Source organism: Juglans microcarpa x Juglans regia, chromosome 1S, assembly GCF_004785595.1.
Source record: "Juglans microcarpa x Juglans regia isolate MS1-56 chromosome 1S, Jm3101_v1.0, whole genome shotgun sequence".
NCBI lineage: Eukaryota > Viridiplantae > Streptophyta > Magnoliopsida > Fagales > Juglandaceae > Juglans > Juglans microcarpa x Juglans regia.
In genome coordinates this window covers 8544102-8566242 of record NC_054595.1, presented here as the reverse complement: position 1 = coordinate 8566242, position 22141 = coordinate 8544102, and the positions used below count along the sequence as shown (strand labels likewise).

Genomic DNA, 22141 nt, shown 5'->3' with positions numbered 1-22141 from the left:
GTTAAGATGTGATATTTCAGTTTACACTATGCCAAAGGGATTTTAATTATGAATATTTTTGAACTTTCGCTCTGATATTTTTGATAACATGTTCTGATACTACATTTTGAAAACAATATTCTGATTCTGCATTCTGAAAGAAAATATTTTGTTCTGCATTCTGAACTCTGTAAATGCTTATGTTTACACACTTGTATATGTCTTCTGCTTATTGAGTTGTTGATAACTCACCCCTTATCACCATAACATTTTTCAAATATTTATCCTCTACAAACTATTCGAGCTAAAATTGATTATTGTTCCTATGCAGTTGGAACGATCTATGGGGTATTAGGCATCAAAATTTGGATATTTGTAGATGAGGAAGAATAAACCTTTATTTGACTTGTCTTTACGTTCTATCGGCAATAAAAAAAAAAGCAAAAAATGACAAACTCTTTCATTCTTTTTTGGTTAAATCAAAACAAAAATGGGCAATTCTATAAGGTTGAATAAAAATTCGATTAATTTTTTGATATTGCTATGCTTAGTGTGTGATTTATAGTTCAGCTGGAGATCAAGAGTAGAAAGTATTGGAAAAGTCTGATGATCATAGATGAATGAGTGCTAAGGGTACAAGTATATTGGAGGATCATATTTAGTAGTTTTATCTCTAGCGATTATTTTGGTACGTCAAGTTATGAATAATTTGAGTCTTTGTGGATATATTATTTTCTTTATTGAGGTATTTGGTTTAGTAATTCTGTGGAGGGACACGGATTTTTGGATCAAACAAACAAGTTAAGTATTTTGTAGAGTTTCTGTTTATTTATTATTATGATATTAGAGTTGATATTAAGTAATAAGAATTAACTTTTCGGACTTCCGGGAACAGGGCGTTACATAACCATTAGTTGAAGAGTGAACCAAAACTTGCGTAATAAATGTAGACATTAAATGAAATAGTTATACTGAACTTTAAGTATGGTTACGAATACTTGGGTTGATGAATTTGTTTGTGGATCCGTGGTAAGAGGTGTCAACGGAGATGCGTGCTCTTTCCCTTTCTCCATCTAGATTCTATTACAAAAATTATGTCATGAGTATATAAAATAAAAATTACCTCGATTCACTATATTTCAAATGTCATTTACATCAACATGATTTTATATATAAATACATAGAAATATATAAACATGATACAAGAAAATAGAGCATACAAATAAATGACAGCCATATTGAATTGTTGATCAAGACAAGATACAAGTGCATAAATTTAAATCAATCAGCAATGTGCTACTACTATATCTTGAATATTGCATGAACAAATTAACTACCGGACTTTTTTTTTCAAAAAAAGATAATGGGCTTTAGTATATTGCCATAGAAACAAAATTCTGGTGAAGTTGAAACATTAATTATCACTTTGTCATTTCAAATCCATCAGAGCCAAAAAAATTAACAAAAAATCAACCTGGGCAAAAAATGGCTGCAAAACTCCTGAAGGAACCCAGAGACATGAGATCTATAATTAGCCAAATCTGAGCATCTAGTCGGCAGTCAAACATATTGGACATGTTTATTGCATCCAATAATTGGAATGTAGCAAACTACAGAATTCTTTCCAAAAATTTAGAACAAGTGCATCTGTGTTGATGTTAGATCAAAACTATGTGATCTATCTTCAACCCAGATAGGACTCCAATCAAAACTTTTACTTGAACGATCAAAGCTTTTACTTGAATAAAAGTACAAAAACCATTCTTTCAACTACACATATTATATTTTACACACAAACTTGAAAATGAGAAATATCAAATGAGCAGGTTTATATATATACATTTTTTTGGAGAAAATATTTTAGCATCCAAAATAAAGGAATTAGGGGAACTCAAAAGTTCCAATACCTGTGTAGTGGGATTTTGTTCGGAATAAGCCATATACATAGGTAAAATAGGAGAAAACCATGAACAAGAAGTAAAAAACTTCAATGTTAACAATAATCATATATGCACAAGAAGCACGGAAGTTAGAATAGAATTGAAGACAAGAAAATATAAAGCTTAAAATCAACCACTTTCGACAATGGGACGGCAAGGACTGGAAGTGGGAGAAACCAAGGATTTTTCTATTTTGAGAAATGGTGCACTGGTTCGTGAGCGAGAAAGCAAGTTGAAGCTTCTTTGTGGTTCTCTTCTCGCAAGAGAGACGTGCGAAGAAGTTCTGAGAGGAGACGGGCCAAACGTAGGTGTACTGGTATGTTTTGAGCGAGAAACCAATCTCATAAAGCTTCTTCGTGAAGCATGGTGGGTCTATTTCTTTTAGCATTTTCTTTCAATTCCTCCTTTTTTTTTTTTTTTTTTTTTTTTAAAGCCATGTCAGCAGGGGTTGTGTAGGGTGTCCCCCAAATTGTCTATCTGCAGAAGAACTGAAAAAAAAAAAAAACAAATGGACTGGTAGTAGAGAGTGGTAAGAAGTATTAAAGATATCATGAGCAAAACCCAAGAAATAATTGGACCCGACTCCAACTCATGCTATGACCTGGCAAACTTGCCACTTCAACTTAATGGGATGTTTGAAGAATGAGATGCGATGGTAATTTTGTAAATAATAATAAGATGAATTGTGAATAATAATGTTATAGTTTGAGTTAAGATTGAGTTTTGAGAAAGTAGGGAGAAAATATTGAATAAAAAATATTATAAAATTAAAATATTATTAGAATGTAATTTTTATTTAGGAATTTAAAAAAGTTGAATTGATTTTTGTGTTTGGTTTAGAAGTTAGAGAAAATTGTAATGATTAGATTAAAAAAATTGTAATAATTAGTTTAAAAATGTTTGTATTTGAGAAGAAAATGAGATAAATGAGATGAAATGTGATCAAAATTATTTCGAACCAATTCCTAAATAATTTTTCCATGAAACTCAACTTTCACAACCCAAAAGATGTCCAGACTCAAATCAGTTACATCCTTCCATGCAAGTAGAAAAGAGATTATGAATTTATGGTGTAATTTACTAATTTTACCTGTGAGGCCTTGGGAGAAATGTGCATGCTCAAAAATGGTCTCGGCCAGTAATTTTAATAGTTTGGAGGGGTCGCTTCCTAAAATTTGAGATATAGTCTGGGGAAAAGAGTAATTATACCAAAATAAATTTCCGCTTGTTCCCCTTACAGAAACCCTAACAGGCACAGCCAAACCCCTCTGCTCTATTCTTCCTCCTCCAGCCGTGTGCAGAGTATAGAAAGGTAGGCAGAAAGATCAACGATGGGGGAAAAGAGAAGGAAGAACAGAGGCGAAGCAGCAGACAGGTTCGATAGAGAAAATGAGAATGGGGAATACGAGAATGAGCAGAGGAAGAAGCAGAAGAAGCAGATTGAGAATAAGGGGGAGATACTGCCCTCGATGATAAAGAACAAGGAGAAGAGGTCGGAGGTGCACGCCAAGCTCAAGCATCAGAAGAAGCTCGATAAGCGCAAGAAAATCAAGGCTCGCGACGCCGCCGAGAAGCGTGCTCTCGAGCTCGGGGAGGAGGTCGGTCGCTCGTTTTTTTTTTTTTTTTTTCCTCTTTCCTTTCAAGTTTGAGATTGATTAATGAGAAGGTCGTTTTGTAATCATGCAGCCTCCGCCAAAGAGCGTTCCCCGTACGATTGAAAACACCCGGGAATTTGATGAGACCGTGTGCAAGCCTGACGATGAAGAGGTGTTTTTTCCCCCTTTCTTCCTGGGTTTATTTATTATTTCTTTTGAGTTCTTAATTTGCTATGTGGATTTTGTGGAATGGCTATATATTTTAGGAACTAGAAGATAGGGCCCCTAAGTATGTTATATCTAGAAGTGATTTTTGCATCGAGAGTTCATGGAACTAAGTTGAGCTGCCCATGTTGCAAACTGTAATCAATGTTAAGGACCTTGATATAATTTATGGTTCATCCCCTAGTTTCTTCTGCATATACTAATTGAATGTCTACCTTATTGTAATTTTTTATGTACTATGGAGGCTAATGTTTCAAAATTTATAGTGGTCACATTTTTTTCAATTTTTTTAAAATTTATAGTGGAGACCTTATCACACTTTTACTACAGTTGGACAACTATTGATTTTGAGGCATTTATATTTATCTAAATCTGATTTGAGTGCCAAAATATCTTGGATGAATAACTGTTATAGTGGACATGTTGATTGTTTTCATTCGCAGCTATTTGCTGGAAATGATGCCGATGAATTTAGTGGAATCTTAAAGCGTGAGCATATTCCAAAAGTTTTAATCACCACTTGCCGTTTCAATTCTACTGTAAGTCCTCCTTTTTGCCATTTGTAATTGTCTTGATCCACCTAAGAGGCATATCATGACTGAACATCTCTAATATTATGTCAGTCTAGATGTCTATTCTATTTGCAAGATGCCGGCTTATACGTTTGGTGTATCTTTGGTTTATGTGTTTGGTTTGTAGAGGGGACCTGCTTTCATATCAGAGCTTCTTTCTGTGATCCCAAATGCACATTACTACAAGAGAGGAACGTATGACCTGAAAAAGGTGCGTTGGATTTTCCCCCTAGACGAGGACAAGAGCATGAGGTTCATCCATTTGTAACTATCCTTTTGTCTTATCTTCCTTGTTTCATTTTTCAGATTGTAGAATACGCAAACAAGAAGGACTTCACTTCTATTATAGTTGTCCACACCAATCGCCGGGAACCAGGTTAGTGAAGCTTCTTGCCATGATCATAGGGGATCTGTAATGTGAATGTTTATCTTAGGCTTTATTTTCCATTCCTTGGAATTTTAGAATATCAATTTTTTATAAGTGAACTTTCAGGATAATTTAGTTTGTTTTCATTCCCATTTGCTGCTGTAAGTATAATGATTCTTACTGTCAGCTATTTTGGCTGTCTTGTAGATGCTCTCCTAATAATTGGCTTGCCTGATGGACCAACTGCTCATTTCAAGCTTTCAAAGCTTCTTTTACGCAAGGATATTAAGGTCTGTTTGCTCATGACTTAATAATGTCTGTAAAATCTCTTTGGCTGATGCAGTCTGTGATCCATTGTGTTTAAAAACATTAAAAGTGTATTATAAGGTAAAGCAGGCAGAGAGTTGCCTTTAATCAGCTAGTGGTGTCTCTCATTCTTGCATTTGTTTCATTACGCTCGTTATCATTCTTAACTAAGTTCTTAGATATTTTTGGCCAAAATTATTTCTTCTCTATCCCTTATCAAAGCATGATCGCGCTGGTAGTGGTTTTCCATTCTTTCCATGCATTATTTTTTTGTGTTGCATCCCATTTGCAAAACATGTGGAGTTTGGATAACTAACAAGATGATGCCATTTTAGAGTCGGTTTTCCATTGAAGGAGAGGCTTAAGAGTGTTCAACTAAGGAACTGCTATGTGTTCTCAAAATCATTCATAGGAGCAGAAGTCTTCTTCATTCTGTGTTTTTAGGAAAGGTCAATGTGTTATGATTTATGAAAAAGATAAGAGGCCATTTGGAAGGTTAGAGAAACACAAGGCGTTGTCATATCTTCAAGAGTTGACAACCAAGCTTGCATAGCTCAAAAATGCTCCAATAACAATGGAAGGTTTTTAGCTATGGGGATGTACAAGAGCAAAGGTCCTAAATGATTCATCGCCATACTAAAGGAAGAAAATCAGGGGGCTAGGAATACTTTGCCAATGAGCCCTTGAAGGTGGCACTCACTTTTATAAGCCATTTGGCAGTCAACATAAGATTAGACTACCACAAAAGAAAGACTTTGGGTGGTTCCTTGTCAAACCAAGCACCATATGATTAGGATAGGTAGGGGTAAGATTAGTCTGCTCCTTAAGATTAGGATAGGTCTACATCAGCCACGTTAAATCGAACTAAGGCCACTTTATCAAGAAAAACCACCCCCATGCTTGAAAGTCATTATATTGGCGCCACAAAAGTTAGCCCAACTTTTCATTGGATTTAACAAAGCCAACTAAGGTCTAATACACTAAAAAGAACTAGGGGCCAAGAAAAAGTGGTTCTATTAGGGATGTGACCCAATTCGAGAAGGTTAGGGGAGGGCTCAATCAAGGATGTGACGGTAGGTGTAGAGATGCCCTCACTCCTAGGCCCTTACAATTTTGACAACTGCGATAGTTGCCAAGTCACAATTTGGCTCTATTGGCATCATCACCAACTTAGAAAATCTGGTACTTTGAAGAGGGAGGGTTAGGTAGTGGTTGAGGGAGGGATGAGTAACTATTGAATGTGGCCTCCTAAAATTGCTGGATAGAGGGCCCAAGATTCTATTCATCCAAGGGGCCACTTATGATGGCAGCAACTGAGACCCCTTCCAGGGTTCTATGTACGGTGGAAGAAGAAGAAGAGGAGACTGTTTCCGAAGATGAGGCACTCTCGGATGACGAGGCATCAATTGGGTCAGATTTATACTTGGCTTGCAAAGTGTCCGGAGATATTGTTCCCTTTTTCGATCTGGGGGACCACGGGGACAACCCCCGTCCTATTTGTTCTCTGCCTCTAACACTTATGTGGACTAATTCACTGTTAGATTGGGTCTTGAAGAAGGTTGATGAAATACAGCATTGCAGAGGGATCTCCTGCGTAGGATTCAAGGATCAATTTAAAGCACTACTTACGGCCATTGAAGTAGGACAACCCCTCATAGCTAGATCTGCCTCTAAAAAAGAAAGGGAGCCTAAGAGGCTATCTTGTTCCATAAATTATGACGCAAGGGAAGGAAGTGCTAGTAGGGGGAGGCATAATGACAGGGAGAACCTAGGTGTCCCATGAAGCCCAAGATCCTTTCATGGAATGTTCGGGGCTTGAATAACTCGAACAAATGCCTTAGAGTGAAAAACTTAATATAGGATTGGAAGGTAGATATTATTTGTTTGTAGGAGACTAAGCTGAAGTATGTTGACAGGAAGGTAGTAAGTAGTTTATTGTCCTTATGTGGGATGGACTAGCCTTCCTTCAAAGGGCACTTCAGGGGGCATCATGGTGATGTGTGACAAGAGAGTAGTTGATTTGGTGGAGGAGTTCATTGGAGAGTTTGCGGTAGTTTGTTCTTTCACAAGTCTGTATGATGGTTTTGGGTGGGGATTTGTAGGAGTTTACGGGCCTAACGATGACCACAATAGAAAGCTTCTTTGAGATGAGGTCGCTGGTTTGTGTAGCTGGTGGGATGACCCGTGGTGCATTGGAGGTGATTTCAACATCACTTGATTTTCGAGTGAAAGGTCAGGGGTTTCTAGCTCAAGGTCTGTTATGGCCATCTTTTCAACTTTAATTTTCGAGCTGGATTTGATTGACCTATCTCTAGTTGGGGTTGACTACACTTGGTCTAATGGGAGGGCATGGTCTAGGCTGGACAAATTCATTGTCTCTCCCTCCTGGGAGGCACACTTCCCCAACCTATGCCAAAAAAGCCTCCCCAAGCTCTACTCGGATCACTTCCCCCTCTTATTGGATTGCATGGGTCTCCATGAGGGGTGGAGATACTTTAAATTCGAGAATATGTAGTTGAAGGTAGATGAGTTTACAGATAAGATTAGATCGTGGTGGTCCTCATATCAGATCTTGGTACTCCCAGTTTTGTTTTAGCATGGAAATTTAAAAGCTTGAAAATGACCTAAAAAAATGGAATACGGAAGTTTTTGGAAACATAAATGACCAAAGGAATAATCCATTTCAAGAACTGCTGCGTTTCGAGGTAAAAGAGGTGACTGGGGCCGTCTCGGATGATGAGAAGGTAAGGAAAATGGTTGTAGTAGCTGAGCTGGAAAAAATACACTCATGGAGGAGATATCCTGGAGGCAAAAATCTCGGGTCCTTCGGTTGAAGGAAGGGGATAAGAGCACAAAGTTTTTTCATCGAGTAGCTGACTCCCATCGAAGAACCAATGCCATCGAGGTTCTTCATTCGGAAGAGAGGGTTCTTTCAGACAATGTAGCTATAAAGGATCACATTGTCCACTATTATGACCTTCTCCTAAAGGAGCAACATTGTTGGAGGCCCAAGGTCGATGGGCTGATTTTTGATTCTATTGATCCACCAAGTGTAGCTTGGTTAGAAACCCCAAGGGCTTGGCCCAAGTGGTGAAGGCCTTGATCTTGGGGTATCACTCCCGTCAAGGTCCAAGGTTCAACACCTCATGGGTGCAAACAATCATTTGGGGCCAAACCACCTGGTGGAAAGCCAATGGTTTAACTAGTTCCGTGTAGAGAAACTTTAGAGGGTTCAGTGTACAAGACCGGGGTTTACTCTGCAGGGGTGGGTCCTAAGGGCCTTGCCTTGGAAAGGTTCCCCAATATAAAAAAAAAAAAAAAAAAAAAAAAAAGTGCAGCTTGGTTGGAGAGAGTATTAAGAGGAGGTGCTTAAAGTTTTAAAGGGGATGGTAAAAGACAAGGCCTTGAGTCTAGATGGTTTCACAGTGGCTTTCTTCCAGGCTAGTTGGGACATTGTCAAGGAGGACATCTTGAAGGTCTCTCTCAAATTTCACTCATTAATGAATTTTGAGAAAAGCCTCAATGTTTTTTTTATCGTCCTTTTTTCGAAAAGGGCAAGGTCAGTGGAGGTGTAAGATTTTCGTCCCATAAGTTTGGTAAGCGGGGTTTACATAATCATCTCCAAAGTGCTAGCCCAGCGGTTGAGCGTAGTCATGGGGAAGATCATCTCGACGTCCCAAAATGCCTTTGTAAAAGGAAGGCAAATACTAGACTTGGTCCTTATTGCGAATGAATGCTTGGAGAGTAGAGTCAGAGCCGGTATTCCAGGTATCTTATGCAAATTGGATATGGAGAAAGTTTTTGATCATGTAAATTGGGATTTCTTGGTGTATATACTTGGTAGGTACGACTTTGGGGAAAGGTCGTGCCAGTGGATGAAGCATTATATCACAACGGTCAGATTCTCTGTGTTGGTTAATGGCACCCCCGATAGCTCTCGGGGCTTGAGGCAAGGGGACCTTTTATCCCCTCTTCTATTCATTTTAGTAATGGATGTTTTGAGTAGAATGATGAAAGGGATGGCGGATAGGGGGTTTCATCTCGGGGTTCTCTGTAGATGGCTCCTCAAATTGGTAGTCTATCACGCTCTCATCTACTTTTCGTTGACACCACGTTGATTTTTTGTGAGCCGGATCCTGATCAGATTTGCTCCCTAAGAGCCCTCTTGCTCTACTTTGAAGCAATCTTTGGTCTCAAGGTGAATCTATCAAAATTTGAAATAGTTCTAGTTGGCTCAATTAATAACTTAAGTGACTTGGTTGCCATTTTGGGCTGCAAGGTGTCGTCCTTGCCATTGAAGTATCTTGGACTCTCTCTAGGGCCCCCTCATAAATCTAAGGCAATCTGGGATGAGATTGTTGAGAAGATCGAGCGTAAACTAGCGGGATGGAAGAGACTTTACTTGTCGAAAGGCGGTAGAACCACATTAATTAAGAGCACACTATCCAATCTCCCCACATACTTTTTATCTTTATTTCCTTTGCTTGCAGGTGTGGTGTATAGACTGGAGAAGATTTTTCATGATTTCCTATGGGGCAGTTTTGAGGACTGTGAAAAAATTCCATTTGATTAAGTGGGATAAGGTATGCACACCTTTGTCCAATGGCAGATTGGGGGTTCGTAATTTGAGAACTTTCAATAAGGTTTTTCTAGGAAAATGGTTATGGCGGTGTCATAGGGAAAGAGATGCCCTTTGGAGGGAAATTATCGACGCTAAATATGGGAGCATTTGGGGAGGTTGGTGCCCTAATGAAGTAAGAGGGCCTTACGGCGTGGGTGTGTGGAAATTTATTCGTAATGGTTGGGAAAACTTAATTGCTAATTGCAAGCTTGCGGTGGGTAGGGGCACACAAGTCAGATTTTGGCACGACACTTGGTGTGGCGATGTTGCATTGAAGATTGCTTTTCCCTCCCTTTTTAGGACCGCACTCAATAAGGATGCCTCAGTTGCTGATAATATGGCCATCTCCTCTAACTCCACCCAATGGTTAGTGAGATTTATTAGAGCGGCACAGGACTGGGAAATGGGAGATATTGCTGATTTTTTCAGCGCGTTCTACGTGCTGAACTTCCATGTAGATGGAGAGGATCGATTGCTTTGGACATCTATAGGGAACAAGAACTTCTCAGTCCGATCCTACTATAAGGTATTATCGATCCACCCCCCATTGCATTCCCTTGGAAGTTCATATGGAGGAGTAATGCTCTCCTCAATTTGGCTTTCTTTGGTTGGCTAGCATCTCACGGGAAAATATTGACTATTGACAAGCTGAGAAGGTGTGGCCTCTACTTAATAGATTGGTGCTTCATGTGCAAACATGACAGTGAATCAGCAGATCACCTTCTTCTTCATTGCAAAGTAGTTAAGGCTTTATGGGATGAAATATTCACAAGGCTTGGTATGGCATGGGTAATGCCTAAACGAGTGATAGAGTTATTGGCATGCTGGAGAGGATTCCGGGGCAATAGGCAGATCACGGCTATTTGGAAGATGGTGCCTCTATGCCTAATGTGGTGCACATGGAATGAGAGGAATAGTCGTCGTTTCGAGGACAAGGAGTGCATACCGGAAGGGTTTAGGGACTTTTTTTTATCATACTTTGTTACTTTGGGCTTCATCTGTTGTATTGAATGGAACATCTTTTAATGACTTTTATGCTGCTTTTCGCAGCACTTAGCTTGTAATTATGCTTTTTGTATACTCCCTGTGTACTCAGGCCTTGCCTAATTATGTGGATTAATAAAATCTTTTCTTACCTATATAAAAACAAATTGCTAGATATCTTTTGGTGATCGACCATCTACAATCTCCCAATGTACATAAACAATTTAATCAATTTCTGGTCCTTTGACACATGATTGGAAAGTACATTTATTTTTCACAATTTTTAGCTCCCGTACTCAATTCAGTGTTTGTGAAAGTGTTAGGCGCACTTAAGCACAAACAATTTCTAAAGCCTAGGTGCAAAGCACAAGCGCACGCCTGAATGAAGTAAAGTGCAAGTAATAATAAAAAAATTAAAAATAGAAGTATTTTTTTGTTTTACAGCCAACGTTGAAACGAAAATGGAACAGCCATCATGTAGTGGCCAAAACTAGGCCACCCACATGGTGGCTGAGCTTTACTTAAACATAATATAAATCTATTGATCTTTACGTAATATGCACATATACAATACTTGATAGCCACTCATAAAAAATAATATTTGATAGCCATAATCAAATTAATGTACATGGTTGAATCAAAATATACCCGAAAAGCCACAACCAAGAAAGCTCAAGAATTATAGGTATTGACTTCTATGCTAACATAAGCAATCAAATTAATCCATCTACTTTGATTTTTATAATGTTCTAGGTCTTGAAGTGATAATTTTATAATTTTTTGTTAAAGTTTACAAAAGCGTGCTCTTCTACTCTTTGAGCCCACACCAAAAGCCACAAAAAGCGTGCTTTTGTAAATGCGCTTCACTTTTGGTACGCATAGCGCTTCAGCTTTGGCGCTTTGCGCTTAAGCGCACTTTTACCAACAGAATCAACTAGGTTGAGCGGAGTGGAAGATATGACATGGTGAATCCCATCTAACACCCTAATCCTAAATCTGGAATATGAGTAGTCCACAGAGTGGGTAGATTATTATTATATTTTTTATTGGCACCTGCTGTCCCAGAACAGTGTCACGACTAATCCTGTGAGTGCATAGGCCCTCGGCAAGGAGTTTCCCACAAGTACACATCGGGTAATTTTAGGAGAAAATCCCCTAGTTTGATGGCCACTAGAGATTGTTGGCACCCAAGAGAATTCGAACATTAGCCCTTGGAGGGACCATACTACCAAGACCAAGGTCTTTACCAATTGAGCCAACCCTTAGGTGTTTAGAGTGGATTAGTAATTGGTGCTAAGTCCCACATTGGCTACTTTCTAGGTGAAATTGGGCTCCCATCTAACATCCTAGTCCCACATCGGGAATATGAATAACGCACAGTGTGTAGATTATAAATATAGTAATTAGTGCCAAGTCCCACATTGGCTACTTCCTTGGTGAAACTGGGCTTTCTAGTGATTCTATGGAATCTTCAAATGGACTAGTTTTTGGGGGTTATAGCGTAAATGTGGTGAGCAATTTTCATGGGTCGTTACATCCCATCCAGGAGGAGAACATTGTGGTTCCACATTCTGCCATGTTCTTATACCCCAAGAGTATAATTTTTTTCCTCTGAATAGCATTTGGCACTACTAGAGCCCCGGTAGGGTGGCATTCTTTGTATTTACGACATTTCATAAGGAAGAAGCACACCTTGCTGACTGATTGGTGTTATGTTTGAAAAATAGTGGGAAATCAATTGATCATATCCTGCTTCACTATGAAGAGGCTAGAGCTTTGTGGCGTTAGATTTTTCACCTTGGGATGAAGCGGATTATGCTATAAGGGTGGTGGAGTTATTGGCTTGCTGGAAAGGGCAGTTGGGTATTCATGCTGGGTAGAAGTTTGTATAAAGATATTGCTGCTAGCAGGTTCAATTAAATATTTGATTTGTTAACTAGCTATAGGTTGACTCAAGAAAATTGGTTGAAACATTAATTTGAATGTTGCATAAAATCAGAACCATGAGTAATATTGCTCTCATATTATCGATCAAAAAAAGATATTGACTCTTTACATGTAATATTGCCTTCTATTGTATTTGTTGATGAGTACAACCGATCAAAATTTGTTACATTTGCTGCAAGTGCTTATTGGATACTAGCATTAGGCTAACTCAAAGAAGATTTGACAAAAACAGAAATTTGAAAAAACCAAGGAAGTGAAATAGGAATTTATGGGCATATAAAGGACCTTTATACTCACTCTAGTAATATTATTAGTTTTTTCTTTCATAAGTAGGATACCGCCTGATTTTTATGTTACTAATATATTATAAAGATTTTTTGAAGAAGTTCTGCTCTCTTGTATTCATCGTCCCTTCTTTCTCCCCTCCCCTTCCATTTTGCTTTCAGAATCATGGAAATCCAACCAGTCACAAGCCTGAGCTTGTTCTGAATAACTTCACAACACGCCTGGGTCATCGTATTGGAAGGTACATTCTTTTTGTTATTTTCTATGTAATTAGGGATGAACATCTTGGAGTCATATTTGCAGAATTATGCAGATGTGCTGCTAATTAAACATAGAACCTGAGATTTTATATTGTCTAATAATTTAGTTGAATAAGTTGAGCGCATCTTTGTTTTCATATCCGATATATGTGTTCCAATTAATCAAGTGTTTTTCAAATCTCTGTCCTTAATAGATTTCTTTATTATTTTGTTACCTTTAGATTAATACAGACACTTTTCCCCCAAGATCCCAATTTTCGTGGTCGGCGAGTTGTCACATTCCACAATCAACGAGACTTTATATTCTTCCGGCATCATCGGTTTGTTTCTGTAGCTTTTGTAAGCTACCTCAATTAAAAATCCTGTTTTATTTCATATGATTTGCTTTTCTGACACAGACATCCTGTTGTGTTCAGGTACATTTTTGAAAGCAAAGAAAGTAAGCAGAATGACGCTGAAAGTAAAAAGGCCAAGGATGCAAAGGCTGAGAAAGCCTCTCAAGAAAAAGTTCTTGCCCGCCTTCAGGTCTGTGTTAACTAATTTATTTGTTAGTCGCATTTTATTTAGAGTTGATATTATGCCCTTCACAAATTTCTCCAAAAGGGCCTTCTCCCTCCCTGCCTTTTGATAAACACATGGGAATTGAGCCCAAGACTCCACTATCACACTTCCTACCCAGGGGTGAGTCCTTTTAACCAAAATCAATAATAGTAAGAACTTAAATAAAAAATTTATTAATGACACTCATTATTTCTCAAAAGTTCATCCAAGGAGAATAAATTAAACTATAAATATTCTCTTAAATCTGACAAAACTCTGGTGCCACTTGACACTTATCTCACCACTATTCTAATCCTGCCCTCATGCCATCTATTGCTGATACTGATGCGATCAGTAATGTCATTGGAAAAAAAGTTAGGAAATAAACAAGTGAGTCCATGGACTTAGTAAGCAGTGAATGCATACTAGGGTCAAGACAGGAGCTAGTACCTTTGCAGAGAATGCAAAATTGCCAAAACAACAAAGCTGAATTTCATAAAAATCTTTAACAGAACAATCAGAAAGCACCATAACCTTTAAGCAATAGCAGAAACGGTAATAGTAACAGTATCAGTATCAGAGGTCATGTTTACCCTCGTGGCGAGGTTGTGCATCTTGCCGGCTAAGAAAGAGTGGTGGAATTCTCTATTAAACTTGGAAGCCAAGTGACTACATCAATATAGAGATCATTTTCACAATTTTCTGTAGAAAACACTTCGTGGAAAAAGTACTCATTTCTACACCATTCATGACAATTTCAATTCAGATATCTAGATATAGAGAGAAGTGCAGAAAAATAACTGGGGTAGTTTCGTAGCAAAACATGCAAGTTTCTCAAAAATCAACCTCAATTAATCTTAGAACAATCTAGCATAGGAGCACAGCTTCCCTGAACTTGTTAATACCATTGAATTGCCTCACAGCCATGTCAAGCAAAAAATTAGTTGTAACCTAAACATAATTAACACAAGCTATAAGTTAATAGAACTGGTCACTGCTTTTAAGAATAAAGCAAATCATACCGAAAATTCTATAACAGTTCCCAATGGCCCAAAATACATTAGATATATTGACCCAACTGTAATATGGGTGCACTGATGGCTATTTCTGGTGATGATTGCCGGAAATAGTTCTCTATTTCATTCCCTTTTTTTCTTACTTTAGATCACATATTATTATGGGTAAGTTTGTGCGCTTTTGGGTGGAATCAAAGGTTTTCGAGTTTTCACCAGAAGCATGGAGGTCCTTAATAAAAATTGTGGAGAGCAGAAGGGTTCGGAGGTTTGTAGCTATGAGTCTTTGTGGTATACGGTGGCTGGTTGCTATGGTGGAAGCAGTGTTTCAGGCAGAGAGGCAATCAGAATTTATAAAATACATGCGCAAAGGAAATAGAGCCTTTGTGGCTCAACGATGCTCCAACATAGATGTTAGATTTTTAAATCTTACCGAATATGGTGGAGGTCGGCGGGGTGTTCTAGTCATTCGAGAAGGGTATGAAGGTCTGGGTTGGGAGGAAGTTGATGTCTAGTTACGAAGATTCGCTGCTCTGTTTTTTCGCATTCATGGAGATGGGTCATGGGAGAAAAGCCAGAAGAACACATCTGGTCATGAGAACAACAATATGGAGCTGAAGCAAACGAGCGCAACCACAGTGGCGAGGCAATCATATGCGGAAGCTCTGAATACGGGTCATGCTTCAGTGACTCAGTTTGATAATAGGGGCAGGAAGGGGAACTGTGAAAGTGATCTAAAGCCTCTACAGATCACGCATGGACATAACCCAAGGCAGAAGGGATCTGACTCCTTTTAAAGCTTAAGAACTGTTTCTTACATAACAAGGGATGGTTTTGTTTTGGTCTTTCCAATGGCAATATGACTGAAAGAAATACATTAGGGGATGTTTGGGTAATGAGTTGAGATGAAAATTTTGTGAATAGTAGTGAAATAGTTTGAGTTAAGATGTTTTATTAGATTTTGAGAAATGAGAGAAAAATTTGAATAAAAATATTATAAAGTTAAAATATTGTTTGAATATTATTTTAAATATTATTTTTGTTTTAAAATTTGAAAAAGTTTTATTGTTTTTTGAGTTTTGTTTGAAAGTTTGAAAAAATTGTAATGATTAGGTAATGATTAGATGAAAAAGTTAAATATTTGAAATTGAAAAGTGTTTGTGTTTGAGTGATGTTTGGGAAGGAAATTTTGAGATGAGATGAGATCATCTCACTTCCCAAACAGTCCCTAAAGCAGATGCATAACCAGCTTGTCGAGTTAAAGGCAGCAGTTGCCTTGTTATTTTCGAAACTTTATTTTCTTTCAGGAGGTGGTAATGGGGATGTAAGGCCCAATAAGGGGGAGCCCGTGATTGGCCTGAATCATAAGTCATTTACACAAAGGAGTGGCTTGGGTGTGATAAGAGATGGGCCGAATTCTATAAAATCGGATAAAAGGAAACAAGAAAGTTGGGTTTGGACCAATTTTTATATCCAGATCTAGGAGAGTGTGGTGGATCAAAAGGAGAATCCGGTTGAAAATCAAGTCATCTATATTCGAAGTGGGTTCTAAGTCGGGTATCGATATAGAGCTGGTTGAAACAGACTGCCCTCCACCACGGGTGACATAGAAAAGATTGTCCATGAGTGCTACACCCTTGGTCAGTGTTCTCTTCAACGAAACGATGGCACCCACGCCGGCGTTGAAGGAAAATGGTGTAACGCTGAGGCTTGGGGAGGTGTGGGTCTATCAAAGTGGCATTGAGAGGATCACCAGTGAGTGTCACACCTCTGGTCAATGTTCTCTTTGATGAAACGACAACACCCATGCTGGAGGTGAAGGAACTTGAGGTATTGCTAGGACTTGGCGGAGTTTCTGGGTTTGCTACCAACCCAAAACTTCAAATGGTTATCATGGCCCCACCACCCGTGACAGATAGAACCAATTTCTTAGTACCTCTTTAGGCACCTTGTGGGTCAACACAGCTTCGGACAAGGTAGTGACAGCAACAATGTCGTTGTTGAGGAGGTGCTGGATTTGTATGCTAGAGATAGTGTGGAGGAAATGATGGCGTTATCATTGGTGCCTTACGAGGAGGAATATTTAGGGCCTGGTGTATAATTTGGAGCTATATGTGGAAGATGTCCCCTCGATATCTCTTCCACTGATCAACAATATAGCTAGTTCACCATCGCATTGGGGTTTGCAAAAGGTTAACGAGATACAATAGTGTGTGGGGATTACATTTGAGGGTTCGAGGACCAATTCATAGCACTACTCACTGCAATTGAGGTAGGTCAATTGGGCAATCTAAGAAGAGCAAGGAGTTAAAGCGTCTTTACTTGGGCAATCAACTATAACGCTAAGAGAGGTAGTCCAAGTCTAGGGAGAACTAGTGGGTGGGTAGAACCAGTTGTATTATGAAGCCCAAGATTTTAACTTCGAATGACCAGGGACTAAAGATATTTCTTGTAGGATCGTTCGGAGTTTACAGGTATTGAGAAGTGTGTTGGGGAATTTATAGTGGCTTGCTTTTTAAAAAAAAAGGTGGTTGTTGATTTCAATTGGGCCTTTGTCAGAGTTTATGGGCCAAACTTGGATTGGTGGGACATGCCATGGTGCATTGGTGGAGGACTAGAGGGAGGGTAGAACTGGTTGTATTATGAAGCCGAAGATTTTAACTTAGAATGTCTAGGGACTAAATATATTTCTCGTAGGATCATTCGGAGTTTACATTTATTGAGGAGTGTGTTGGGGAATTTACAGTGGCTTGTTTTTTTTTTAAAAAGGTGGTTATTGATTTCAAGTGGGCCTTTCTCAGAGTTTATGGGCCAAACTTGGATTGGTGGGACATGCCTTGGTGCATTGGTGGTGGCTTCAACATTCCCAAGTGAGAGATCGGGGGAGGCACGTCTTTTTCCCAGGCGATTGGAGGAGCATTCCCATGGTCATCCAATCGGGCTTTGTCTAGATTGAATAGGTTTCTAATTTCTCCCTCTTGGGCTTTGTTCAGATCATTTCCCTATCATGGGCTTAATGTTTCATGATTTCCTATATCTATTTCTGCTCCCTATCTAGGTATTTTCTCTTGTTTACATTCATTATACTTGGCTACGCATATTGATATTAATAATTTTTTTTTATAGAAAAAAACAAATCTAGACACCTGATCAATGCCAAATCTCAATCTAGTCCTTCATCTATTCCCAAGCATATTCTTATACTCCCCGGAACTAATTAGATTCCATTTCTTCCCCATACAACAACCCACACTACGAACATCCAATAGAAACACATTTTCTGTGACGCCCCAAGGGAGGCCTAAGCCACATCTAGTCTTGTACTTCAAAAGGACTAGTCAATGATACAATTCGAGTTTCATTGGAACCATTATAAAGAGCAAGAACTTCTCATTCCTAAGCAATGTAGGATCCGATACACCACCTACCCTTATAATTTAGTATGGGGCTATCACATTTTCACTCTATAAAATAAAGCATTTAAAGCTTCAAAAATTTTCCCTTTGACCAGACCATACTAATCTCTCTACTTCCATTTAAACCATGTACTCGACTACAATATAATCTCCAAGATTTAAGTACAAATTAAAACCCTGTCCGTGACAATAATCCCACAATGCCAATTCTTCTAACCCGTTTACTACCCTACTTTAAGCCAACCCAAAAGAACTTCCAAAAATTTGTCTATAACTAGCTAAACTACTCCAACTATGGATACATATATTCAAATATTTTGTAAACACCCACTACCTAACGTGTGGACCCATTTAATCAAGTCTAACCACATATCATCAATATGTTTCAACCACAAACTTTCGTTTTAGACAATTTAACTACTTGCATAAAAGTACCCCGTTACATCTCTATTAACCATCAACCTGAGACCTAATTGACCAGTTTTCACTGAAATTAAACCTATTTACACCCCTTTGGCTGTGATACAACCGAACCCACCTTCAGGAAATTAACATATAGATTGACATAGCCACCAAATTACCAATTCCGAACCGGACTTTAACATCAAATCATCAAACCCGCAATATGATGGTTTAAGTGATTTACACATTCTTTGTTGGCAACAAAATTTGAGTTGAGCGGGTGGTGGAGCGGAACGACAGTGGGAAGCAGATGAGCATGTGAGAGAAATAGAGCAACAACAATACAGAGGGAAACTTAGAGATAGAACACAGGGAGAAGGGAAGAGACTAAGGAAGAGGGAGGGAGACAGCAAGTGTGGTGGCATTGTGTGGCAGGGCTGAAATGAAGTGGAGTGGCATGCGGTGATGTGGAGCTCTTATAGAGAGAGAGAGAGAGAGAGAGAGAGAGAGAGGCATAGAAACTGGACATGGGATAGAGAGAGGAAACAGACTGGGAGAGGGAAAGATGCTGTTGCTGGGTCATGGTGGCTGCAGTGGCGTTGCCGCAAGAGAGAGAAACAATGTGGGAGAGAGGAAGGTGACCAGGAGAGAGGGAGGCGTATTTTGCTCACCGCAGAGATGAGAGATAGATGAAGAGTTGAATGGGGAAAATAAGAGGAGGGTTTCAGGCATTGGTCAAAAGGCACAGTTTTTCTCTTCCAAACGGGCAGGCTTGGGCCTTACATGAGTTGGTCTTTGGGCTTATTTTTTTTTAAATTTTGGGTTAGACCTCTAAAGGGCTGGGTCATGACCACCCACTCTATCAATGTAAACGCCTATATTACCCTCTTGACCCCTTGTATACCTAGAGTCTGATCATTACAATAGATGGAAGTCAGGGAAGGGATTGGGATGTATTGCTTCCTAGGTACTGGATACAATGAGTTTTGATTGTATACATAGCTTAATCAGGTTGCCTAGATAATGAAATCACCAAATGCTGCTGGACCCCTGAAGAAAAAGAACTCCGGCCTAACAACACTTTCCTTACCCGTTGTGCTCTGTCTGAGATAAGGAGCAAGAGACTAGATGGAAGAATTGATTTTTTGTAAAAGAGATCCCCCTTCCCTTTCCAAAGATTGGCTTTGAAGTTAAAGAGTGGATTTCCCTTGTTTTGGTAGATGTTTGAATGTGATTAGATATTAAGTTGGATTTAAATGGTTTTTCTCTCTTTTTGTCCTAAATCTTAGTATGATATAAATCTTCAGTTGCCCGTAAAAAAAGGGAAACAAGAGCAGGAAAATGTATATGTAAATGCTTCCTTTGCTACATTTACATCGATGATAGAATATATGAACTGTAAAGTAGATAAGTTCAAAAGAAAAAAAAAAAATTTGTTGCCTGTTAGAACTTAGAAGATATCAAGTCAGCATTGAAATCAGTAAATCACCTCCAGATCTCAAGTTGCTAAAGTTTTATGAAATAAAATTGAATTATGAACTCCTATAGCCACCCTGTAGATACCTCGTACTTCTCTGGACCTACATTAACTATTCCGATGCATTCATTTTAAGTTTAGAATCAATTGTATGGGGCTATATTTTTTTATCGATTGACGTCTGCATCAGCTATAAAATGTATGGTAACATGATAAATACGCAGGAGTGCGGCCCTCGTTTTACACTGAAGTTGATCAGCCTGCAGAATGGCACGTTTGATACCAAAGGCGGGGAATATGAGTGGGTTCACAAGGTATTTCACTTACAAACCAAATCAAGCTGCTCTTTCGATATGATGTCATCTCTTAATTTTGTTCTCAGGGAAAAAAAAAAAGAAAAAGAAAATTGCTCATGCCTCTGATACTTCTATTTGTTTCCTTCCCCAATTTGAATGTTAGCCGGAAATGGACACAAGCCGAAGGAGATTTTTCTTGTGACTTGCTTTGGAATACTTCTATCATGCTCCTTCAGAGTGGAATAGAAGCATTTTCAGGTGGAGGGGTGGTACGTGACAAGAGGTTGAAAGTTATACTCGTCACTCTCAATATTCTGACTGACTCGCTTTTATATTTAATGATAATTGATACCTTTAGATGATCAGTTTTGGCCATTTGTGTATTTGGTAATCATTAAAAAAATTTATTTTACACATGGAACTCGTTGTTTTGTCTCATCATTATAATCTCTAGTTCATTTGAAATTTATGTGTCTCCTGATAATTGCCCTTGTATATCCTCTTTGAGGTGCAAATGAGACTTTACTCCTTCCACTTGGTATTCCATTCTATCATGAGGGTGCATGCCCTTTTGAGTACATGAAGGCAAATCAAAACGAATATACCTCCAAAAGCAGCAACTCTCAAAGTTGGTCTTTCTGGTGGGGAGTTTGTCACTAGATAAACACTGTCCATCAATATCAAGATCCAAGCTACACTTTCCAGCCACGGCCTAATTAGTATAATATTGGCTGTTTTCTGTCCACAAAGTCTGCAGACCATCCTTAAGCATAGAACACCCACAACTGAAAATGTGGTCAGTGACCACCCTCTGTAGGACACTAACAACCCTCCAACAATCAAAACATCATTCCTACACACACAAGATGCACACTCACCTGAAAAGGTTGACGTCACTAGGGCATCAAAACCTGTATAGTAAGGTAGGAGAATGGTGTCCAGGTATAGGCTTGCATGTAAAATTCCAGAAATTGTTGATGCCTCAAAGAAAGCATATTTGAGGTCTTTGTTAGCCCCTTGGTCGAAGGTCAGAGCAGAAATGTGAACCAATTGGAGGATTGCAGGGCCAATGCTCGAGAGAGGAAACACGGCGTCGATTCGGTGCCCTTTTGCCAGTGTCAAGAGGATTACTGGGAGGGAAACTGGACCAGATGGTAGTAGGTATCTCTTTGATTGACCAAGGGAAGGCTGCCCTCTTCTTGATATGTCCATTGCCATAATGACCAGGGTTGTCAAGTATGAGGCTAGTGTGAAGAGAAATACTAGTATGTCCACAGCAGGTGGATAGTTGCCAGGGTAATTGCTGTCGCAGAAGTAATGATAAGGGCAGTCAATGGGATCCATGGTTTCTTCAAGCTGCCATCTAACGCATTTGAAGAATTTGATGCGGACATCTTCCGACACCGCCCATTCGGGTTGAAATGCTGAATGTGGTGGAGGCAGTGGTTGCCTAATCATGGTGTTTGCCTGACGATTTCTTCTTTTTCTTGGTATGTCTTTGTGGTGGGAATGATGGCATTGATCTAACAAATATAAGAACATTGGCCTTCCGTTAGTTGAGATGTTTCAGTTGAAGGCGTATTGGACAGAGAGAGGTGAACAAATAAATTTTATTTTATTTGTTTATTTTTTCCTAGAATCGTGAAGTTTCGACTTCTTATATCATATGCCATGAGACCACTTTTATTTTAGTAAAACAAAGAAAGTAGGATATTGGAATTGTTAGAATGAAGCAATATCACAGGTGGGTTGGTGCAGGTGAAAGTGAGCAAGGGGTTCGGTCATGGAGGAGGTTGAGAAAGGCAGCTTGATTTCAAAGCAATGTTGTTCGGTAGATGATTGCAACTTGACTTGATAGATGATTATAGGACTAATGGAAAGAGTTTGAAGAAGCTCAATTTTGATTATTTTATTCT

General features: G+C 38.9%; 2 protein-coding genes and 1 long non-coding RNA gene across 4 annotated transcripts; 2 read left to right on the top strand and 1 right to left on the bottom strand.

The window, feature by feature from the left end:
• Positions 1-3147: 3147 nt before the first annotated feature.
• On the top strand, positions 3148-20641 carry LOC121246599 (ribosome production factor 1). 2 transcript variants are annotated; one of them, XM_041144782.1, is made up of 11 exons: positions 3149-3517; positions 3606-3686; positions 4183-4278; positions 4439-4522; positions 4618-4687; positions 4886-4968; positions 12983-13062; positions 13303-13401; positions 13498-13606; positions 20154-20243; positions 20389-20641. In XM_041144782.1, the coding sequence occupies exons 1-11, from the start codon at positions 3251-3253 to the stop codon at positions 20425-20427; spliced, it is 1098 nt and encodes a 365-aa protein (XP_041000716.1). In that variant the 5' UTR covers positions 3149-3250; the 3' UTR covers positions 20428-20641. The 2 variants fall into 2 exon arrangements, with proteins under 2 accessions (XP_041000718.1, XP_041000716.1); XM_041144784.1 differs by lacking the exon at positions 4183-4278 and having other exon boundaries at positions 3148-3517.
• Positions 6995-11451, top strand: LOC121246601. Its single transcript, XR_005937148.1, has 2 exons — positions 6995-8036; positions 8323-11451. It is a non-coding gene; the product is annotated as an uncharacterized LOC121246601 (long non-coding RNA).
• LOC121246600 lies at positions 20416-21818 on the bottom strand. The gene has a single exon (XM_041144785.1). The coding sequence runs from the start codon at positions 21765-21767 to the stop codon at positions 20748-20750; it is 1020 nt and encodes a 339-aa protein (XP_041000719.1). The 5' UTR covers positions 21768-21818; the 3' UTR covers positions 20416-20747.
• Between the last annotated feature and the right edge of the window lie 323 nt (positions 21819-22141).